General features: G+C 46.7%; 1 protein-coding gene across 1 annotated transcript in view; it reads right to left on the bottom strand.

Annotated features, from left to right (window-relative positions):
* Window positions 1–21192, bottom strand: part of HECW2 (HECT, C2 and WW domain containing E3 ubiquitin protein ligase 2) — a gene marked incomplete at its 5' end in the record, with an annotated part of 171337 nt that overhangs the window by 39557 nt on the left and 110588 nt on the right. The window contains 3 exons of the mRNA XM_081095984.1: window positions 431–551; window positions 10297–10406; window positions 14560–14643. Coding sequence (XP_080952110.1) covers window positions 431–551; window positions 10297–10406; window positions 14560–14643 — 315 coding nt within the window. The remainder of the gene's footprint in view (window positions 1–430; window positions 552–10296; window positions 10407–14559; window positions 14644–21192) is intronic.

The following is a 21192-nucleotide window of genomic DNA, read 5'->3' on the forward strand; positions in this document are numbered from 1 at the left end:
AGTACAGTTTTATTGATGTCAGAAGGGAAGTCAGAGAAAGAGAAACATCAATGATGAGAGACAGTCATGGATCGGCTGCCTCCAGCACGCCCCCTACTGGGGATGGAGCCTGCACCCTGGGCCTGTGCCCTGACCGGAAATCGAACCATGACCTCCTGGTTCACAGGTCGGTGCTCAACAGCTGGGCAGCCTGTACTTTTCCTTAACATTTTTTTACATGGAATGTGGTCGTTTCTTTACTGTTTGCTTTAAAACCTTAAGCTTAATTGTGCTCAATGCCAGAACCGTGTGATGTATGGTGCTGCCACGTACAGACACCAAAATAATTACACCGACTAAAACCAAGGTGGTCGTCCGCCGCAAACCACGCCCAGTTGCACCCCATCCTCTCCCCATCAGCAGACCCTGTGCTGGTTTCGCTCTGACTTACTTTAATTTCCCGGGGCCTTGTCCATATCCTTTAGTCTCCAACTTCCTGTAAAAGTTCCTCAGCTTGGCTTCAAAGTCTCGCTTGTAAGGGGCTGGTGCCCGGGCATTGGCACGCTGCGTACCTACGGCAAACCACAGAGAGAGGGATGGCCTTGCGCAACGTCCCGGTGTGCATCATGCCACCATGAACACAGATCATCAGAGCTGAGACCAGAGGGAACATGTGAAAGCGGGCCATCAATGCGCTCAGCTCCTGCAGCTCCCCACTGTCCAGGTTAACGGCTGCACAGAGCTTACGCAAACAACACTGCCGCTTGTTGCATTCTTTTTCTTTTGCAGAACCATGTGAATGTACTGACTTCTTCTGTTGTTGACACTGTTACAGATGTCCCCCTCCCCCCCCCCACCGTTGCCCACCTCCACACAGCCCCTGCGCTCCTTGGTGGCATGCTGGTCGAAAAGAGCGGAGCCGTTTGGGTAGTTAAGATGGTGCCATGTGTTGGTCAAACATGTTCCCCTTCAGCCCAAGCTGCTGCCAGCCAAGCTGGATCACTCATGCCCAGTGCTGGCTGGAGGGCGGAATGTCTCTGCTGGCTGCTGAGATGATATCATGGCAATTAGACAGGAAGTTATCATGTGAAAAGTATGCGGTGTCTACAGTAAGAGCAGTGAGTTCCCATCCTTTACTCCATGGAAAACCTACGAAATTTCTGTCGGGTATGCACCCTAACTAGGAATTGCTTCAGACGCATAATTGCACGCATTTGATGCCGCAGGGTAGAATAATCTGGATGTAAAAACAGAGTTCAGACATAACTGCTGAAGGCACGTCTCCTGGTTGCACAGAGTAAATAAGACTGCCGTTTGTTGCATTCTCTTTTTGCATAACAATGTGAACGTATTTATTGCTTTTATTGTTGACACTGTCACAGATGTCCCGTTTCCCCCCACCTTTGCCCACCTCCACACAGCCCCTGCTTCTCTTAATATGTGCCAAGTACTGTGATTATCTACAGATTACCTAAAGATTTTTTTAAAAAATATCTCATCATATGACAAGTATCACTAATAAAATGTAGAAGTAACAGTTCCTCTTTCCATAGAAAACTCTGGCTTTGGGTCTTAAGGTATCTAACCGACACGCCGGGGTACAGAATCGGTGATGAAAATGGGAGTCAGGGCCCTGACAAGGACACTGGAAATTTCCACCAGAGATTTCACAACCCAATGAGAGAAACCAGAAAACAGACATGCCGAAGTCCTGTGCCTTACGCACCAGAGTAAGCTCATTAAGTATTGCTTTGATGAATGAATCAGCTCAGTGGTGGTCATTCATTGCTAATACCATGCTAGATTCAGCAAGGGAAGCTCACAATGAGTCAGACAGGGTTCCCGAAGTGGGCACCGTGGCTGGGAAGTCAGCAATCAAACCTGTCCAACAATTGGCGAAGTCCTAACCTCGATGGCGTGCCAACCATAAAGCAGAGGACAGGACTATTGCCCTGGGCCTGGACCCAGACCTAGTGATCCATCTTGTTCGCATTAAAATCATTTTTAAAGATTTTAAATTAACTTTTCAGCATTTAAAAATGAGGAGATTTCAAGTAAAAAAAAAATACATATTTCCTCCAGACAATGTCGGGAGCTCCTGCAGCCGCTGGCGTGCACTCTCCTGGGGCTACGCGGGCCGCTGCTCCATCAGAGGAAGCGTGCGCTCCACGCGCTGGCACGGCTGCCTGGCCCCAGCATGCGCACTGACATCACGGTTATGGGGAAGGGACAGTGAATGAGGATGACAGGGAACAAAGGGGGAAGACGAGGGAGCCAGGCCTTTACCCCGTAGATCTGTCCTCTAGGGCGGCAGCGTGAGTCCAATAAGCCCTGTGAGTGTGGTCGGCAGACACGGGAGACCCGCTCACAGAGCAGAGGAAACACCGTGGCGGAGTGAGTGGGGAGGGAAAGCAGTGGAAGGTTGGAGCCAAACTATGAGAGGAATTGAAAACGCGGCTGAGGAGCCTGGGCCCGATGCAGTGAGCAGTGGGAGGCAGGGTGGCAAAGAGAGAAGATGGGGTGGAGGCCAGTTAGGAGCAGTTGCATGGAGGCCTGAGGCACGGTGAGCCTGGACTGCAGGGTGGGGACGCAGGGGACCATGTGCCATGTGAAATAAGAACGGGTACCAGTAGGGAAGGAGAGAAGCAGGAACTCTCGTGCTAATACAACGTTTTTAGGCCTGGCCTGCGTGGCTCAGGGGTTGAGCATTGACCTATATGAACCAGGAGGTCACAGTTGGATTATAGGTCAGGGCACATGCTCTGGTTGCAGGCTCGATCCCCAGTGGGGGGCATGCAGGAGGCAGCCAATTGATGATTCTCTCTCATCATTGATGTTTCTCTCTCTCTCTCTCTCCCTCTCCCTTCCTCTCTGAAAACAATAAAAGCACTTAAAAAATAAAGTTTTTAGAACAATACCACTGCCGTTCGCTGGTTAAGTGCCGGCTTTGGCTTAGGGACCAGGCGCTTTGCATAGAGAATCCTGGGGAGTCCTCCCAAGTCTAGGGAGCAGGCATTGTTACCCTTTCCACCATCACCACTGTAACTAAGGCAATGGAAGTCACATGCCAGTGAATGGTGGGTGTGGGGTCTGAGCCAGGTCTATCTGACACCCAAAGCAGCATGGGAAGGGAGGCTGGTGGGCGGGGTGTGGGAAGGGAGGCTGGTGGGCAGGGTGTGGGGAGGGAGGCTGGTAGGCGGGGTGTGGGGAGGGAGGCTGGTAGGCGGGGTGTGGGAAGGGAGGCTGGTAGGCGGGGTGTGGGGAGGGAGGCTGGTAGGCGGGGTGTGGGGAGGGAGGCTGGTAGGCGGGGTGTGGGAAGGGAGGCTGGTAGGCGGGGTGTGGGGAGGGAGGCTGGTAGGCGGGGTGTGGGAAGGGAGGCTGGTGGGCAGGGTGTGGGGAGGGAGGCTGGTGGGCGGGGTGTGGGGAGGGAGGCTGGTGGGCGGGGTGTGGGGAGGGAGGCTGGTAGGCGGGGTGTGGGGAGGGAGGTTGGTGGGCAGGGTATGGGGAGGGAGGCTGGTGGGCGGGGTGTGGGGAGGGAGGCTGGTGGGCGGGGTGTGGGGAGGGAGGCTGGTGCCTGCCACTGTCTGCATGGAGCTGGGCACCGAGGGCCCGGGGCCTGCGCTGGGGCTTAGGAACGGTCAGACACACTGCTATTGATCATCGATTTGCCCAGAGGTCTGTCTGCATAGCGATGACTCTTACCCACAGAGCTAAGCGCGGTGTCACAAAGAAAACCAATAACCTCGATCTAAGTGTCTGGGATGCAGAAGGGACTCCTTGGCAGTGGTCCCCACAGCTTGGCTGCACATTAGATCACCTGGGAAGCTTAAAAACCTCCCTGGCCAGGCCACACCCAAGACAGGACATCAGACTCCTGGGGGTGTGGCCTGGCTAAGTGTTTTATAGGGCTCTCCACCAACTCCAAGCATGAGAACCATTATCCGCCGCCCCCTCTCCGCCTGGGAGGGCAAAGGTACCCACAAAACACCTGGGCAGCATCTGCTCCAGCGACCGACACTCCTGGACACCCAGGGACAGGGCAGCACGTGCCAAGTCCCCTCAGGGGTGCAGCATGAGGCTGTCAGCGCTGCCGGCTGAGAAAAGGCGGCCAGTAAACCCAGGCAGCTCGGAGCAGACTCATGAATCCGTGTTCGAGAGCATGATCGTGGAAGAGGAAAGGAAAAACACAGCACCCCAATGAAAATCGTCCAGGCTCAAAAGAAACGTGATTCTTTAGGAGTTCATTCCTTAAACAGAAACACAACAGCCCATCTTATGCTGCTGGCGTGTAACCTGAGATGCTTAAGAGGATGTGGGGAGTCCCATAATGCATTCATCAGCACCAACACGGGCCTCAATAAAACAGCTCTGACTCCACTGATGCTCCCGCTGACGTGACTCCATTACGGAGACTCTGGGGACAGACGTCGTTAAAGGCAAGAAATGCTTCTGCTAATAGTTCTATCATGAAAAAACCATTTACCCATTACTTCACGGCTTAGAAATTACAGGGAATTAGGCCGCTGGCCCTTGTCAGACTCCGAATGCACGTCAGGTGCAACTGCCAAGACATTCCAGGGCAGGAGCGCCGGTACTTCCGCTGTGGAAATAAAACAGGATCTTTCTGGGAGCGGAGTGAGCAGCACTGCGGCCACAGCTCCCCGCGAGGCTCCGGATCCAAGACTCGGACCGAGCGCGACTTCACGGACTTGAACAGAGAAGTCAGACTCAGGACGCTGCTACATTCAGGAAGTGACCCAATGAAGGGTGACTTCATAGGGTAGTCAGCGCTACGCTAATTATTTGCAAGAAGAAATTTCAGTAACAGACATTAGGGTTCTTTTTCCTTTACCATTCCTAGGCAGACCTACAGTCCCTCCATCTAGTGCCGCCCTATTTCTACGTACTGTTACAAACCTGCATCATCACATAGCAACTCCAGAATTCTACCTGAAAAAATCCCTGGGGTGGTACTAGGAAAATCTCTGCATCAAACTTCTAAGACGCCTGGGTCCCTTCTGATTATCCGGAGGTGCCCCCAGGAGCCCCGACCGCCTTGAGGATTAGCGGCCCTGGATGGGGGGTGAGCTCAGCCTCGTCCCACATGGCCCCAGGCTGCTGTACGGGGATGGCTCAGAGCTCATTTCTACCCTGGTTCACTTTCTAAAAAGAAAACTCTCTATGACATTTTCAAAAAATTCTGTCAGTGAATGAGAACAGACTATCAAGCTGTGCAGTAATTTCTGGGCGACTCCATCTTCTGGAACATAGCTCCGCAGTGGAAATTAACAGGGAAAACCACACACACACACACACACACACACACACACACACACATTCACACACTCACACCTCCAGACTACCTGGCTAGAAGCACAGACACTGCAGTCTTCACATTTTTGCTTTATTCCCAAGAGGAACAGGCCTTCAGGTCATTGTTTTGAGCCGGCTCATGCTTTCATTTACATACTATTTGGTTTTGTTTTTTTTAAAAACCCTTGGATAGTCTGGCCTCTCAGACCAGGGTGGATTTTAAAAGGGGAGAGCAAAAGGGCATGCCAGTGACAGGCACCCCTGAGAGCACTGGGGTGGGGGACAGGGAGGCGAGCGACAACAACCACCACCTCTTAGCTGTGACCGACATACTCGGTCGGCTTCCCTTCCCCTTGTTTCTGGAACCACAGGTCCCCATCCCCCACAAGGGACACCTACAGTTACCATTCCTAGGCAGATCACCTTGGGGGGCAGAGTAAAGAGAAGGGGTGGAACCCCACTTCTAGAATAAGTGCAGAGCGACTCCAGGGAGAGTGGGGTGATGGGGGAAGGGAGCGGGAATTAGAGTGGAAAGGAGGGAGAGAGACAGGGAGGATGTTTGTGGGAAGAACAGGCGATGAGATGAGGAGCAGCTAAGATGCTAAGACTTCCGAAAGAGAGAGGAAGAGAGAATCTCCCGTGGGGTCCGAGAAATCATTCCCTCTCCCACCCCAGGCCCTCAAGACGAGCTCCAGGAAAGACCCACGTGGCTCCTCAGTGGGACCTGTGACCTGGGCTGCCTGGGACCTGGGCTGTTGTCGCCTCCAGATGGCCCAGGTCTGGCCAAGGACCGGGAGCGCCGTGCGATGGTCCCTTAAACCACCAAGTGCCTCGTACTCAGAGCTTAGGTGACGGAACGTTCACAGGCGTGAGCACACGTCCCACAGTATTCGTTAAATGGGGGATTTGCTGCATCTAAGTTCCTAGAAATGCCCAGCCTCCTACGGCCCCTAAGTCTCCTCCTGGGCCCGGATCGGACATCACAAACCATACGGTGCTTGGGGCGGAGGGCACGAAGGCCGGGACTGGCATCCAAGGTCCCAGGAAAGCCAAGCTTCCCGCTCCAACATGGGGACAGGTGTTCAGCGGCGCTCTCACAGCTAAAGAGCAGCGAGTCCCCGTTGGCGGAGCCCCTCCCCGCTGCCCTCGACTGTCCCGCACTCAGATAAGGAAACATGGACAGCTGACCTGGTCCTAGGGCTCTGAGAAGAAGATCGTTAAAATTCATGATCGTGGAGGTTTTTACATCATCCCCACACCCTCAGGGGGTGGCGTTCTAGTCACAAGGAGGACCAGACAACCTCTCAGAACCCCTCGGAAGTGTTTTCACGAAAACTTGGGAAACACCGGTAGGAGAGTCTCTTTCACCTGGAGAAAGAGGAGGAAGGCGGCCAGCGAGTCCCCCTGGGGGTCACGTGGCATCAGTTAGTGAGCCCACGGGCCAGGCAGTGCAGCCAACTGTAGAGACAAACCACACCCACTGGACCAGGGGGCCAGAGCATGGGGACGGTTCTCCCTGGGAGTCACAGCCGCCACTAGCACTACTGGCAAGGGGGGTCTGCCTGGGTTCTCCTTGTCTTTGGAATGTAATCCCACACCTGCTTCCAGGAGGCGGGCCATTCCCACCAGGGACTCCTCATGGCCATGGTGATGGGCGATGGAATGAAGTGATTGATAGAGGCATCACGTCGCATGTTCACATGAGCCTCAAGATGCTTGGCCAGTCTCCCGGCCCGCGCCTCCGGGGGAGGGGGGGTTCAGAGGGACACCCCGAGATCTACCTTTTCTGGGGAGGCTGCCTCAGCAAAGGCCTAGGAGGAGAACGTTGGCTGGAATCAGTGACAACCCGCACGGCTTCATTTCTTTACCCATGAAGCACCGGGAGAGGGACAACCCAACTGAACGCCACCCTGGGCCCCAGCTACAATAAAGACCCAACAGAATGAGTAACTATTTAGGCGGCCGGCCCTGCGCATCAGGAAGAAATGGGTTGACATGCTGCAGTTATTAATGGCTCAAATATTGACAAACGCTACTTTTCAGGATCCTATTTCCAGAAAGGAAAAAAAGAAGAAAAAAAAGGAGTAAACAAATATGTCCTGGATGCTTGGGATGGTGTTCTCCAGCGAGGTTTCCTCCACGTAACCAGGGGAGGCGACCACTATTATTCCCATTTTACCGGACAGGAATTCAAGGCCAGGGAGGAGTGGATCGCCCAACGTCACACACGGTTGACAAAGACGAAGGCCAGCTGTGAATGACAGCAATTTCTCCCCCGGACGCTGGCATCAAACGTCTATGTCACATTGAAACTTACCTGTCGCGTCATCTACTGCTGTCGTCCCAACCTGTATCGTCCAAGCTGGTGTCCCTGCTCTGTTCCTGTGTCCCAAGCTGACCGGTGCTTGGGCCCCCAGGGTCCTGCCTGCCCCCGGCCTGGGCTGTGCCGCCTGCTGCTCCGCCCCATTCAAGTGGCCACTCTCTTCCCACCCACATCGTTTGGCCTCTGTGGGCCTGACACAGAGACGCTCAGCTCCCCGCCCCCCGCCCCCCGCCCCCGCCCCCAAAACCCCCTCCTGAACGCCGCTTCTCCTTCCAGGTACTGTCCTATTTTCCTCTCCTTCCACACTTGGCGAAAACAATAGTCTACCCTCCTGGCTTCCTCCTGACGTCCTCTATCATTCTGTCACCGGTCACATTCCAGTCTGTGACCGATGGTTTCACGGAAACTGCCCTGGCAAAGGCCATACCCAATTTCATAAATTTCCAATTTAATGGCCTCTTCTCAGACTCATCCTTCATGACTCCTTTGAAGATGGGGCCCGGTTAACCGCTCCCTCCTCCTTGAAACCTGGCTTCTCTGAAAAGACTTTCCTAATTCTGTTCCAAAATCCACTGGCTCTCTCTCCGCCCATCACTGAAACACTGGGGTTTCTCATGTGACCATCCCCCTTTTCCCTGCTTTCCACAGACTTGTCTTCCCTCGTTCCTCTCCTCTCATTCTGGCCCCGCTGCCACCCGCACCCCTGTTCCCAGCAGCTGCTCCCGAGCTCCATGGCGGTCTTTTCCAGCTGTGCCTGGATATCTCCGAAGATTCCTCAGGAAACACATCCAAACCAAACTCATCCCCGCTCCCCTCCAGGCCAATCCTTTTCATTTCTGGGTAAATGGGGTAACCGCCTGCCTAGCAATCTGGGTGCTGGGACCTCAGAATCTTCCTTACCTGAACTCAAAGTCCTGGGCTCTCCCCCTCCTACGTGCCTTTCGAATTAATTCCCTTTTCTCTATCGTCACCAGTCCCGCTCTTTAGCATGTCACCTGGGTCAACACAACAGCCTTCTGAACAGTTTCTCTGATTCTAGTCTCTCATTTTCTAATCCATCCTCTGTATCGCCACCAAACTGGTCTTTGTAAAACAGGACGTTCCTCTGTTTATACATTTTTAGGGGCTGCACATGGACTACAAGGGACAGCGTCGATGACCCACAGGCCCTAGGCCAGTGATGGCGAACCTATGACATGCGTGTCAGAGGTGACACGCGAACTCATTTTTTTGGTTGATTTTTCTTTGTTAAATGGCATTTAAATACATAAAATAAATATCAAAAATATGTCTTCGTTTTACTATGGTTGCAAATATCAAAAAATTTCTATATGTGACACGGAACCAGAGTTAAGTTAGGGTTTTTCAAAATGCTGACACGCTGAGCTCAAAAGGTTCGCCATCACTGCCCTAGTCTATCTTCTAGTCTGAGCTCTGGGAACTTGCCTTCGCGTTGCCCTATCCATTTGCCCTAAACTGTTTTCATGCTTCGGTGCCATGAAAGCCCTTCTTCCTTTGGTCTCCCTGGTAAACTCCCATCATCGTTCTTCAGGGCCCCCCTTCATACCTGGGACCTTCATCTTTCCCTAAACACCCCACCCCTAGTCTTAAGGGAAGATGTGTTCCCACATCGGTGTTCCCACACATTCTTCAATACAGGACGGACCACAGAGCTTTACAGAGTCATTCGTTGACTCACTGGCCCACTATGAATCCTTCAAAGGCAGAGAGTGTGTTATTCATCGTTGTAGCACCAGTGCTTGGCTCATAGATGATGCTCAATAAATCTGTGGTAAATGAACCTTTTCCTGTTTGAGGAATTTGAGTCGGCTGTAGCTTCATTATCACAACAATATGTGAAAACACATGTTACATATCAACGAACACAGAACAGCTCTTCGTAATACATATGGAGTGTGGATTCCCAGTAACATAGTTTTAAATTCTGAAAGCTGTGAAAGTGTGAACAATGCATTGCCTATAATGAGGATAATGCAGCTGATTTACAACATCATGACTACCCTCCTTTAAAAAGCACTCATTTGCTAAGCTGCATTTTCTACCATTCATTCATTCATTCGTTTATCTATCCATTCACTCCTCCATTCAACCAGTCACTCCTTCATTCACAACATACCTCCTTCAAAAGGAATTTGAAGTTAAACATGTTCGTTTGTTTCATCGGTCACACGTTCTGTCTGCCCACGGGTCCTTCGCTGTCCCATGCAGTGCAGGCAGTGACGACTGCAGGGAAAACTCTCCAAGTCCCTGAAGCTGACCAGCTTCAATTCTCTATTATTTCTCGAAAGTAGAGATTTCTTTTTATTACTCCTTGAATCAGCCTCCTAACTAAAACCTTTTAAGTGCAAAAAGCTAACACAGTATTCTGTGCCCTAACGTTTTCCAAGGCATATTGGGCACCGCCGAGTGAAGAGTAAGTTCTGTCTCTGACTAGGCCGCCCGGCGAGCCTTTACCTTGCTATTCCGGAACGTCATTACCTTCCTGTCAGCATGAATTCCCGGGAAACACGCCAGTTCCAGAGGACAGAGCGTGTCCCATGGCATGCACCCGGGCTGGCCCTAAGATGCACCCGAATGTCCCTGCACCGGCCCTGACGCAGAACACAACTCTGACCTAGGGCTCGCTCCTCGGGGAACCCGGGAGCTGCAGGTGGACTCACCTGGCGAGTTCTGGGGAGAGGACACAGGGGAGCCGCGCGGGGACTGACAGTAGCTGGGGTGGAGTAAGGCATGTGGAGGCACATAAGACATTATCTCTTCTTCAAATAAACTGGGGAAAAACAAGAAACAAAATGCGCACTTTAGCCAACGAGGTGGGGAAAGGCCGTGTTTCCACGCCGAGACGGTCGCTCTCTCCTCCTGGCCCGCCCCACCCGAGGTCGCGTCCCCGTCCCACGTCCCACGGGGAGCGTTGTCCCTCTGCCGGCTGGCCAGTCCCCGCACAGGCTGGCTGCCGGGGCCGCTCCTGAGAAACCTGTGGCTGCTGTGTTTTCCTACCGACGTCGGACAGTGTCGTTTCTGTTTTGCCACTTTAATGTGTGAGTGTGAGTTCACATGTTCGTGTGCAAGAGAACCTGGGTGTTGTCATTTGGGAATAAGAGTCCAACACAACAGACATCTGTTGAGAGCCCCTCCTGGATACACGAAGCATGTTTCACAGCTTCATCTGAGAGACAGACAGCGGCTCTCAGCCTTCGGAGCTCAGGACTTAAAAGGAGCGTTCAAAGCAAAAGAAAACAAAATAGCTCCCAAATAATCAGCCCCCTAGCTTCATAATGGTTTTCAAATGGGGGGGGGGGGGTTTGATGTTAGATTACCCAACCCCGTATCTGCTGTTTCCACTAGTCTTCTAAAAGCCAGGCAGCAGATACCTGGTATCTTGGGATCCCATATCATACAGATGATGATAAGGAAAAGCAGTATTGATTGCACTAACTCAGTGGTCGGCAAACTGCGGCTCGCGAGCCACATGCGGCTCTTTGGCCCCTTGAGTGTGGCCACGAAGTTTCAATCGCACTGTACGTGTGCCCCCGCACGTGGTATTTTGTGGAAGAGCCACACTGAAGGGGCCGCAGTTTGCTGACCACTGCACTAACTCAAACAAACACTTAAAATAGAATGAAAACAACCATAAAGAGTTTTTTAATTAAGAGGTGGAAATAGGTTTCCTTTACACTTGGCCAAATCTAAAACCTGCTCCTTGTTTTCAGAAGATATTCAGAAAAAGAGGCAAGAGTTTAACCTTGTAGGGGTTTAAGGAAAGACCCCCCAGGCGCTGCTTCTGAGCCCGGCAAGGCTGCCCTTCGCCACACCATCCGAGGACTCTGAATGATGCTGGAGGCCGTTTTGGTTGCCGTAACTGGGAGAGGGGGTGCTTTTGGTATCTGGTGGGTAGAGGCTAGGCTGCCCATCAACATCTCACAACGCACAGACTAGCTCCCTGCCACAAAGGCATATCCAGCCCACAGCGGCTACACTTCCGAGGCTGGGAAACCCCGGGTGGTAGCAATGACAACTCCATAGCCTTTCTGTCCTTCTTCACCCACATGCACACATCTGTGGGACCAGCCACTGTAGCAAAGGCACTTTTAGACAAGATATTTTTAAAGCCATCTTTCCACTTTTAAACTATGGAAGTCAGAAGGTTTGGGAACAGAAGCGGTAAGTAATCATATGTTTAATGCCTAACTAAGCCGTGAAATGGCCATTTCTCTTTTTCAGTAAGTCAGTAGTCATTGAATGTGATTTTAAAGGGAATCGCTAGTGAGAAGTCCCATGTAACAGGTGCTACCACAAAGTCCTGGCTAACGTAATTGTAGAGGAGGGATTAGCACCCTCTCCTCAGACATCTACACCTGTGCTTTATTTTTACTTAAGACAAACATGCATGCATATGTGTACATCTGTGTATGTGTACATTTACGTACACACACACATATATATATGCATATATATGCATATGAGTGTGTGTGCATATATATATGCATGCAAGTGTGTATATTTTGTTCTCCTCTCTCACAACCTTAATAGGTATCCTTCCATAGTCTTATATTTAGCAACACATAGGCATAGATAAAAAATATATAGCTTTGCCTGATGCAACGCTGAAAATTACAATGGGTATGTGTACAGAGCATCCTTGGACATTTTGTTCAACAATATAATTCTGAGATTTGTCTGTGCATAAGGATGCAGTTTATTATTTTTACCTGCTAGGCAGCAGGTCATTCTATGAACCAAGTTTATTTATCCCTATCTCCTTTGCCAAATATTTACTTCTCCCCAACTTTGTGCTTTTATCAGTAATGGTGTAGTGAACACCTTGGGCAGACGTAAAAGAGTGTTTTAGCATAAACATGGTAACATAACTGAAATTAGAATTGCTCAGTCATAATGCAGATGCCTTTTCAACTATACTAATATATAACATTGCCAAACTGTATTCCGAAGAGGGTCTAGAAATGGCAATCCCACCATGTCCAGGCAAAAAAAAGAGGCCCAATTTCTCAATTGGAATTATCAGGCTTCTGATTTTTTTTTTTCAAATCGAACAGTGTGAACTAGTATCTTATTATTTGAAACTGCATTTTATGACTGCGAGCATCTCTCCATAAGTGTACTGGTTATTGCTGCTTCAATTTCTATGAAATGCCTTTTTCTAGCCTTCACCCATTTTTCTTTTAAATTGATTTAAAGGCATTCTTTATGTACTTATGATATCATTTTTATGCCTTATGAATATATTCTTCTAGTTTGTTACCTTTCTTTATGTCTTCATATATGGTGTCTTTCATTATGTAAATTTTAAAATTCAAATGTAGCCAAATTTATCTATCATTTCCTATATGAGCTCTAACAGAGAAATATTTTTTTTTACATGAGTTGAGTTAGTGAAAGGATATATGAACTAGAATTATCAATAACAGATGCAGCAAGGTCATTTAAGAACTCTCAGGTTTCATGATATCTATATTGGAAAATAGCCTGATACAGGTTTATTTTTGAATGGAATCATTTCCCAGAGCTGTGGCATCTATCTCTACACTGCAGGCTGCTGATAATCAAGTCCATTGGACCAGGAGTGATTTCTCTTTTTAAGAAATAGACAAAGTATAAAAACAGTCAGTCTTCCCCTATTAGCAACAAATCTGTTGCTTGAGTTCACAGTCACTCTTTCAAATTATTCTAACTCCAAAGTAAAATTAAAAGTAAAGAGCTAAGGATATCCCCAAAAGTTTCAGTAATCATTAAAGATCATTTACTAAGCAGCACAACTAATACACTGTGTCACTGTATTATTAAAATGATAAACACATTTGATCATCCAAATATTTCCAACCAAACTATGGAAGAAACACCATATTCCATATTAATTGACGAATCGTCTTCCTGACTGTCTGGCATAGCCTGTCCTATTTTCAGAACTAGCTCAATACACCATGGGCAAGGCTCACCCTCTTGCGGTCAAGGAACCCCTCTACCATAGGTCTTATTCAGAATCCAGTGAAATGAAATCTTTATGGAAAGTGAATATATCCCAATGAATTATGCTCCAAAAATCCAGTAAAAGAAACTAACGTTTTGGCTTTAGTTTTTAAAATATGGCAACTATCAAGTAGGCAGTTAGAAATGGCTCAGGCCAAGATCATTATGAATAACATGAATGAGATTGTTAGCACTCTGGGATAAATAAAATATTGACTGACATGGCTCAGCATGACTTGCCCTTTCATTCTATGGAGGTCACACTGGTGGGGTGTCCCAACCACTGGGGGGAGCAAGCATTGTTCTACTCTGGCCTCCTACATTTGAAGGGTAATATTGAAAATGAAAAGAGCTCTTGAAATCTGGCTATTTCCCCTCGAAACCACTCTAAAATTTAAGACCAAAGGTACTCTAACCAGCAGCAAAGAAAACACAATTGGTCGGTTTTATGAAGGGCTATCAAGTTGAAAGTGAGGACCAGAGACCAAATTTCAACTTGATCTGATTTCTCAGACCTAAACTCCCAAAACCATAGAGTAAATAAACAGTATTGAATCAGCAAAAGGGGACCGAGCACAAGTTACACACACACACAATCTGAAAGAAAATACAAACATGACCTCTTCTATGCTGAAGGGGTAAGCTGTATCTACCCTTCTGCTCCGTTCTGTGAATGGGACGTTCCATGCAGTGGCCTCTACAGACCCTCCCCTGCTCTAATGCCACCTCCTCGACCAGCAGGGCAAAAACAATCAGACATCCCCGTGATGGGAACGGCGATCCGAATGAAGGACCACTACACCAGCATCCACCTCGGGAAGTGAGCATCCCCCAAGAACTCAGGAATAAAGGCTACCAGTGCTGTCAAATTATTTTCTAAAATGCTCCTGACACCTGATAATAAGGCCCTTTCTAGCTCAAGAATGAGCGTCACCTACCTCAGCAACATCACAAGGTCCGCATCACTGGAAAGACGCACCAATCCGGGGGTCCCTTCCGTTCGAATAAATTGGATCTTCTCCCTGTTCGAGCGAAGAAGCGGTTCACGATTTATGTAGTCGATTTTTGAGACATAACTCAGTGCTTTAGGCACCAATTTTTTAAATGATGGTCACATGATTTTTGGGGTACCTGTTATGTGGCAGCTGCGGTGTGACACCCTAGGAACACACATCCAAGGCAGACATGGTCTTTGCCTTCAAGGACAACCTCACGGGGGTCAACATTAGCCAGTCCTAATGCTGGAAAAGAGTCTTTTATTGGCCCTAACCGGTTTGGCTCAGTGGATAGAGCGTCGGCCTGCGGAATGAAAGGTCCCAGGTTCGATTCTGGTCAAGGGCATGTACCTTGGTTGCGGGCACATCCCCAGTGGGAGGTGTACAGGAGGCAGCTGATCGATGTTTCTCTCTCATCGATGTTTCTAACTCTCTCTCATTCCCTCTCTGTAAAAATTCAATAAAATATATATATATATATATATATATATATATATATATATATACACACAAAGATTCTTTTATTGCCTGCTATTTTGCTGCCCAAGTCCTACTACAGGTCGTAGTGTCATCCAACCAAGAAAACACAGTCTTGGCTTTGAGTTAAAGCCTGTGGTGGGCTTGAATCTAATCAACGGTAGATCATTCAGGCTGATTCCCTGTTATTTCAAATAGTGAGTGTGTAGGGATAGTCATTTATATTCCTGAGAGAGAACCTTTAGATTATATGGGAGGAGCACATTCTTACTTGGAAGCAGGTAGCATCGATGCATTATATATTCAATACAAGAGCAGACGGTTCTTTCAAATAACTGAAAATGTGAGACACTTCCAGTTACTACAGTTGGAGAGAGAGATTCTGTGTCTACCTGTGTAAGGCACACACGCTTCTACAAACTCTTATCCAACACCACACTGTGCACTATTCTACCATCGTTCTATTACAGATACATGTGATAACATCAGGTGTTTTGTTTGTTTCATGAGTCATGTTACTGTTTACAATTCTTTATATTAATACAATTTTAATAAAATTTTTCCTAGTTGTATCCCCTGATTTACACCGGGCTATTTCAAAGCAAACCATATTATTTTTTATGAAATGAGAGGAAAAATAAGAATATAAATTATGTTGAAAGCATTGCATTTGATAGGAGCACTGGGGCCAACAGAAGCATGTCTTACACTAAGGACTAATGACAATGTACTCAGATTCCAGTATGCAATGAAACAGCAAGTATTTAAGCACTTACTTAGATGTAAGTATTTATTTAGATTTAGTTCTTATCTACAGAGCATTTTGTTTCCCTGTTTACTATTTTAGTAAAATTCCACTGCCATTTGCATTTCCAAATTCCATATTCTCTTCTGAGCTATGTAGAGGCCTGCAGGCAATGAGGTGGAAGGCGAGGTTTAATTGTTGAGACAAGAAAATTCCCTAATCACAGAAAGTCACTGGATTTTCTCTCAACAAACACAGCTCACTAGATAAACAGTTCAGTTCCCGGCTTCTTCTGGCTAGATCCATTTTACAGAACATGTTAGCATATGAAGCAGCTAACCTTTGGCATGGCCAGTTTTGTCTGTCCTTCACTACCAGTAGCCATATATATATATATACACACACAATGGCAGACTTGTGTGTAAGAAAGCCCAGCTCTCTGCTTAACGCTATTTCAGTTTGGAGGCTCCAACCAAGCAGAACATTTCCCCCAAGTGTTCCAATCCCATGTCTAAAGCACAGGATGGAAACCAAGGCCCATTATCTGGTGAATGATTTTTTTTTTTTTTGGGTAAGAAATATAAAAGTTGGTTTAAAAAAGCTAACAAGGAAAAGTTATCTTGGAGAAAAAATAAACAATAATTTAAACAAAGAAGTACTCTTTAAGGGCCAGTAACACTATACTTTGATCTTGAAGAATCAAAATCTATCTCCAACAAATACACAATTTATCTCCTAAGTCTATCATCACAGTGAACCAGGCAAACAGATCAAAATCAGAAAGCAAACAGGCTGAGCTCTCTCCCCCACTTCTCTGCCTGGAGGTACCCAGAGGGGGTGGGGCAATGACAAGGATCTCATGCTCTGGACTGTGGCTTGTGTGTTTCCCGTGAATAAGGAAAAGATCATGGTTCTGAATCACAAGGGTGACAGGCTGAGGAAAAGCCAAGACACCAAAGGAAACGTGCCAAGTGGGAAATTGTTCATCACTTTCCAGATATTAACTCCTAAGCAGTGAAGGTCACTCGCCTGATTCTTGAGGCAACGATCGAGCCGAGGCAGGCTGAGACTAGCTTCCTGAGGGACCAGCTAACTCATCACAGAGACAAGTTATCGGTCATATGCTTCCAGGAACAAGACACTGGAGCATGTCATCTGATGTACATCAGGCCACTAAGTACTTTCTTATACTAATATTCATGCATTCTCTCAGCATACATTTTCTGAGTGCCTCCTCTGTGCAAGGCGTGCTATCTATCACACACCAGGAATCCAATACATGGTAAGCCTACAGTCCCTTTCGCAAAGAGTTCACGGCACCGTGAAAGAGAGAAAGTCAGTGGGAAATCCTAGTATCACATGAAAACACTTAGTTACTTTCAGTTAGCTGAACTCTGTTTAGGCCTGATGCCCACCCCTAGCCTATAAACTCCTGTCTAAGGCCTTGTAGGGTAGAAACAAAGTAGGCACTGGGGAAGGGAACAGGTCAAGGCTGAGAACGAGACAGAAGTCAGCTGCTATACTCAGAAATGTCACCAATCTTTTCTGAGAAATGAAAAAAAAAAAATAAGGGAACTACTTCTTTGTCCTCGGGTATTTGACCAACATTCTATAGACCAGTATTTCTCAAACTGGTGTTCTTGTCTACCAGAAATCTACAGACAAAATCTTTGAGTTCTGGGACAATTAAAACATTTTGTTTTCACTTTGATAATCAAAACTGCCGATATTGAGGTACGCATATTTTAGATAATCTCATGGCATTTGTGACTGAACACTGCCATGTGACTCTGGCTCCCATGTTTGCATTTATAAGACAGCTGCTGCCAAGTGATCAGAGATTAACTTCAAAGCGTCAGGGCCAGGCCCTTCGGTCTGCAGCAAGGCCTTAATGGTAACTGTGATAACAACCACCCTTGCCTACTATTCATGCACAATTCTTTACCAACTGAAAACACAAAACTTTTCTTTTGTAGCATTAATTTGCATAATGACGATGCTGAAGTAAGGCTAAGTAATGTATCTCTAAGCTGCCATAGGCTAAAGAGAAAACAAAATAGATGGGTTTCAAAATAAATGAGGTATTTATACTAAATAAAGCATAAAAGATGTCGCAATTCATTCTAAGAACAAATGTTTTACGATAGTTTACAAATAGAAAAGTGGCAGTAAGACCATCACAGAGTACATTGAAGGACCTATGTTCTCTTCAGCATTGTATTTAGGGGCACACTATTGAATGAATTTGCTCATCAAAACAATGAATTGGCAGACAAAATTTATGCTATTTGTTAAGAAGGAAAAATGGTGACCACGATAATGCCACAGATGCCGGTGATGGGCCATTAGATGCAAAATCACAACAATCAAGTCAAACACAACTGAAACGAAAAGCCCAAATGTATCTGTCCCCTGACAATGGTCCCAACGTTGGTGATTCGGTCTCTGAGAAACCAAGTCTTCTCATTAGTTCAAGTGTGATTGATTTTTTAAGTTTTTACTTGATTTTTAAAGTTTTTACTTAATTTATACGTCTCTTGGTTTTATAGTTTATAAAAGTACAGAGATAAAAAGGTTATGCATATTTTATATTTGTACACATTTATGTTTCAATAAAATAAAAGTGGTTAAAGTCTACATTGTAGACCTGACATATTTCTTTTCCTCGTAGAGTGAGAAATAACAGATTTGGCTCCTAACAAATTTCCATGAGTTCACTCAGTGTCTGAAATAAACTAACAGGTTTGAGAAATATTGTTAAAGATACGATGACTCTTAGTAGGGGGACATTGGAAAGTTACATTAATATATTTATCCAGTTGGATCTTATATTGCATAGAGTTATGGGGACTCTGGCAGTCCTCCAATTTCTTCCTTTACTGCCTTCACCTTAAAGCCACTTCCTTGGCTTGTAATGAGGATTAAGGTTATATTCAAATAACAGCTTATCATGTGAACTACCCTGCATGGCTGCTGCTCCTCTCTGTGCACTCTGGGGTACATCCCAGCACTTCCTCCATCACTTTCCCACAGGGCCAGGAAGCTAGAGCTTAAGTTCCTTTTGAAACACGAGTTTCTTGAGGGCAAAGCCCTTCCTTCCTCCTCTGCTTTTGTGTTCCCCAAGTGCCTACCCCGGGGCTGTGCGCACAGCAGTGCTCGGTAAAATGCAAGCCAGGCACTGGATCAGTGAACCCCAAAAGGACAGACTTGGCTCCGAACAAATTTCTCTGAGTCCACTCAGAAGAAACTATCTTGCCATCATTTTGTTGTTGTTGTTGTGGCAGAGAAAAAGACAATCAGAAAGCAGACCTCGGATTATTAACTCAAACAGAACCCCCTGAGGGAAGTGCAAAGACAGGCAAAGGAGCAATCCCTTCTAAAGAAAGCTCACAACGGTGGTATGAGGCTCAACTGTCTAGTGAGAACCTCAGGAGAAAGTTGCTGGCTGCTGCTGCCTCCGATGCCCATAATAATTAGCCTTCTGCGACCACTTCCTCCAGCACAGAGAATCACCCCAGCGGAGGAACCCTAGCAGAAGATCATTTGAGGACAATCAACATAGTCTCAAGACCGGAATTCCCACAGAAAATACTCCCACCGGAACCAGCCAACATTTTGTTGAAGTTGAAGAAGGGCACATGATCAGAAACGACCAGAAGCAGCAACACTTCTAAACCACAGAGCCCTGGGTTGCAGACTCTGCAGCACACATGGTTCCTGCAGACCCAGCTCAGGAACACCTTCAAAAATACACGGGTTTTTAAAAACTCCCCGAGGGCAGTTTTAGAGAAATCCCCAGGACTTCTCTAGCGGGGGATGCCAAGGAAGGAAAATGAGCACCAATCATTAATCCACAGTCTTTGCTGCAGTCACAGGGTCCAGTCTGACTTGTATGGAGCCAAGCAGTGACAGGACCAGCTTTCCTTTCTCTGTCCTATTATAGAGGTTAGATTTGGAAATACTGGTCCATTACGGTCACAGTATACTTACAGACACACAGAAGTGACATTAACCAGCCATATGTTTGGGGGAAAATATTTGTTGTAAATGGATATGAATCAGCTCCTTGATAAGAATGTAAAGAGTTACTTAGAACTATTGGACAAGGAAACTAAGAAAACAATGAACTTACAATTGCATCAAAGAATACCTAGGAATGGCCCAGCTGGCGTGGATCAGTGGTTGAGCATTGACCTATGAACCAGGAGGTCATGGTTTGATTCCTGGTCAGGGCACATGCCCGGTTGCTAGCTCGATCCCCAGAGTGGGACATGCAGGAGGCAACAGATCAATGATTCTCTCTCATCATTGATGTTACTATCTCTCTGTCCCTCTCCCTTCCTCTCTGAAATCAATAAAAATATATATTTTAAAAATACCTAGGAATAAACTTAACCAAGGATGTAAAAGACCTGTACTTGAAAAATTAGAAGACTATAAAGAAAGAAATTGAAGATACAAATAAATGGAAGCAGACACTGTGCTCATAGATAGGAAGAATTAACATCATTAAAATGTCTATACTACCCAAAGCAATCTATAGATTGACTGCAATCCTTATCAAAATACCAATGGCATTTTTCACAGAACTAGACCAAATGATCCAAAACTTTATATGGAACCACAAAAGACCCCAAATAGCCATATCCATCTTGAGAAAGAAGAACAGAGTTGGAGGTATCACATTACCTGATATCAAACTATACCACAAGGCCATTGTAATCAAAACAGCACAGTACTGGCATAAAAACAGACATACTGATCAATGGAATAGAATAGAGAGTCCTGAAATAAACCCACACCTATATGGTCAATTAATATATGACAAAGGAGGCAAGAATATATAGTGGGGTAAAATAAATCTAGTCAATAAATGATGTTGGGAAAATTGGACAGATACATGCAAAAAAATGGAACTAGACTATCTTCATTTTTAAAAATATTGTTGAAAGTATTACATATATCCTCTTTGTTTCCCCATTGACCCCTTCTAGCCAGCCCCAGCTCCCTGCCCTAGGCTTTTACCATCCTATTGTCTGTGTCCATTGGTTATGTATATATGCATACAAATTCTTTGGCTGATCTCTTGCCACCCATCCACCCACCCACCCCTGCCTTCTCTCCTTCTTACACCATATACGATAAACTAACAATGCATTAAAGACTTGAATGCAAGACTCAAAACCATAAAACTCCTCTAAGGAAGCATAGGCCGTAAGATCTCAGACCTTTCTCATGCGATATTTTTCTGATACATCTCCTTGGGCCAGGGAAACAAAAGAAAAAATAAACAAATGGGACTACATCAAACTAAAAAGCTTTTGCACAGTGAAGGCAACCATCAACAAAACAAA

Source organism: Myotis nattereri (genome assembly GCF_964212035.1).
Source record: "Myotis nattereri genome assembly, chromosome: 7".
Taxonomy (NCBI): domain Eukaryota; kingdom Metazoa; phylum Chordata; class Mammalia; order Chiroptera; family Vespertilionidae; genus Myotis; species Myotis nattereri.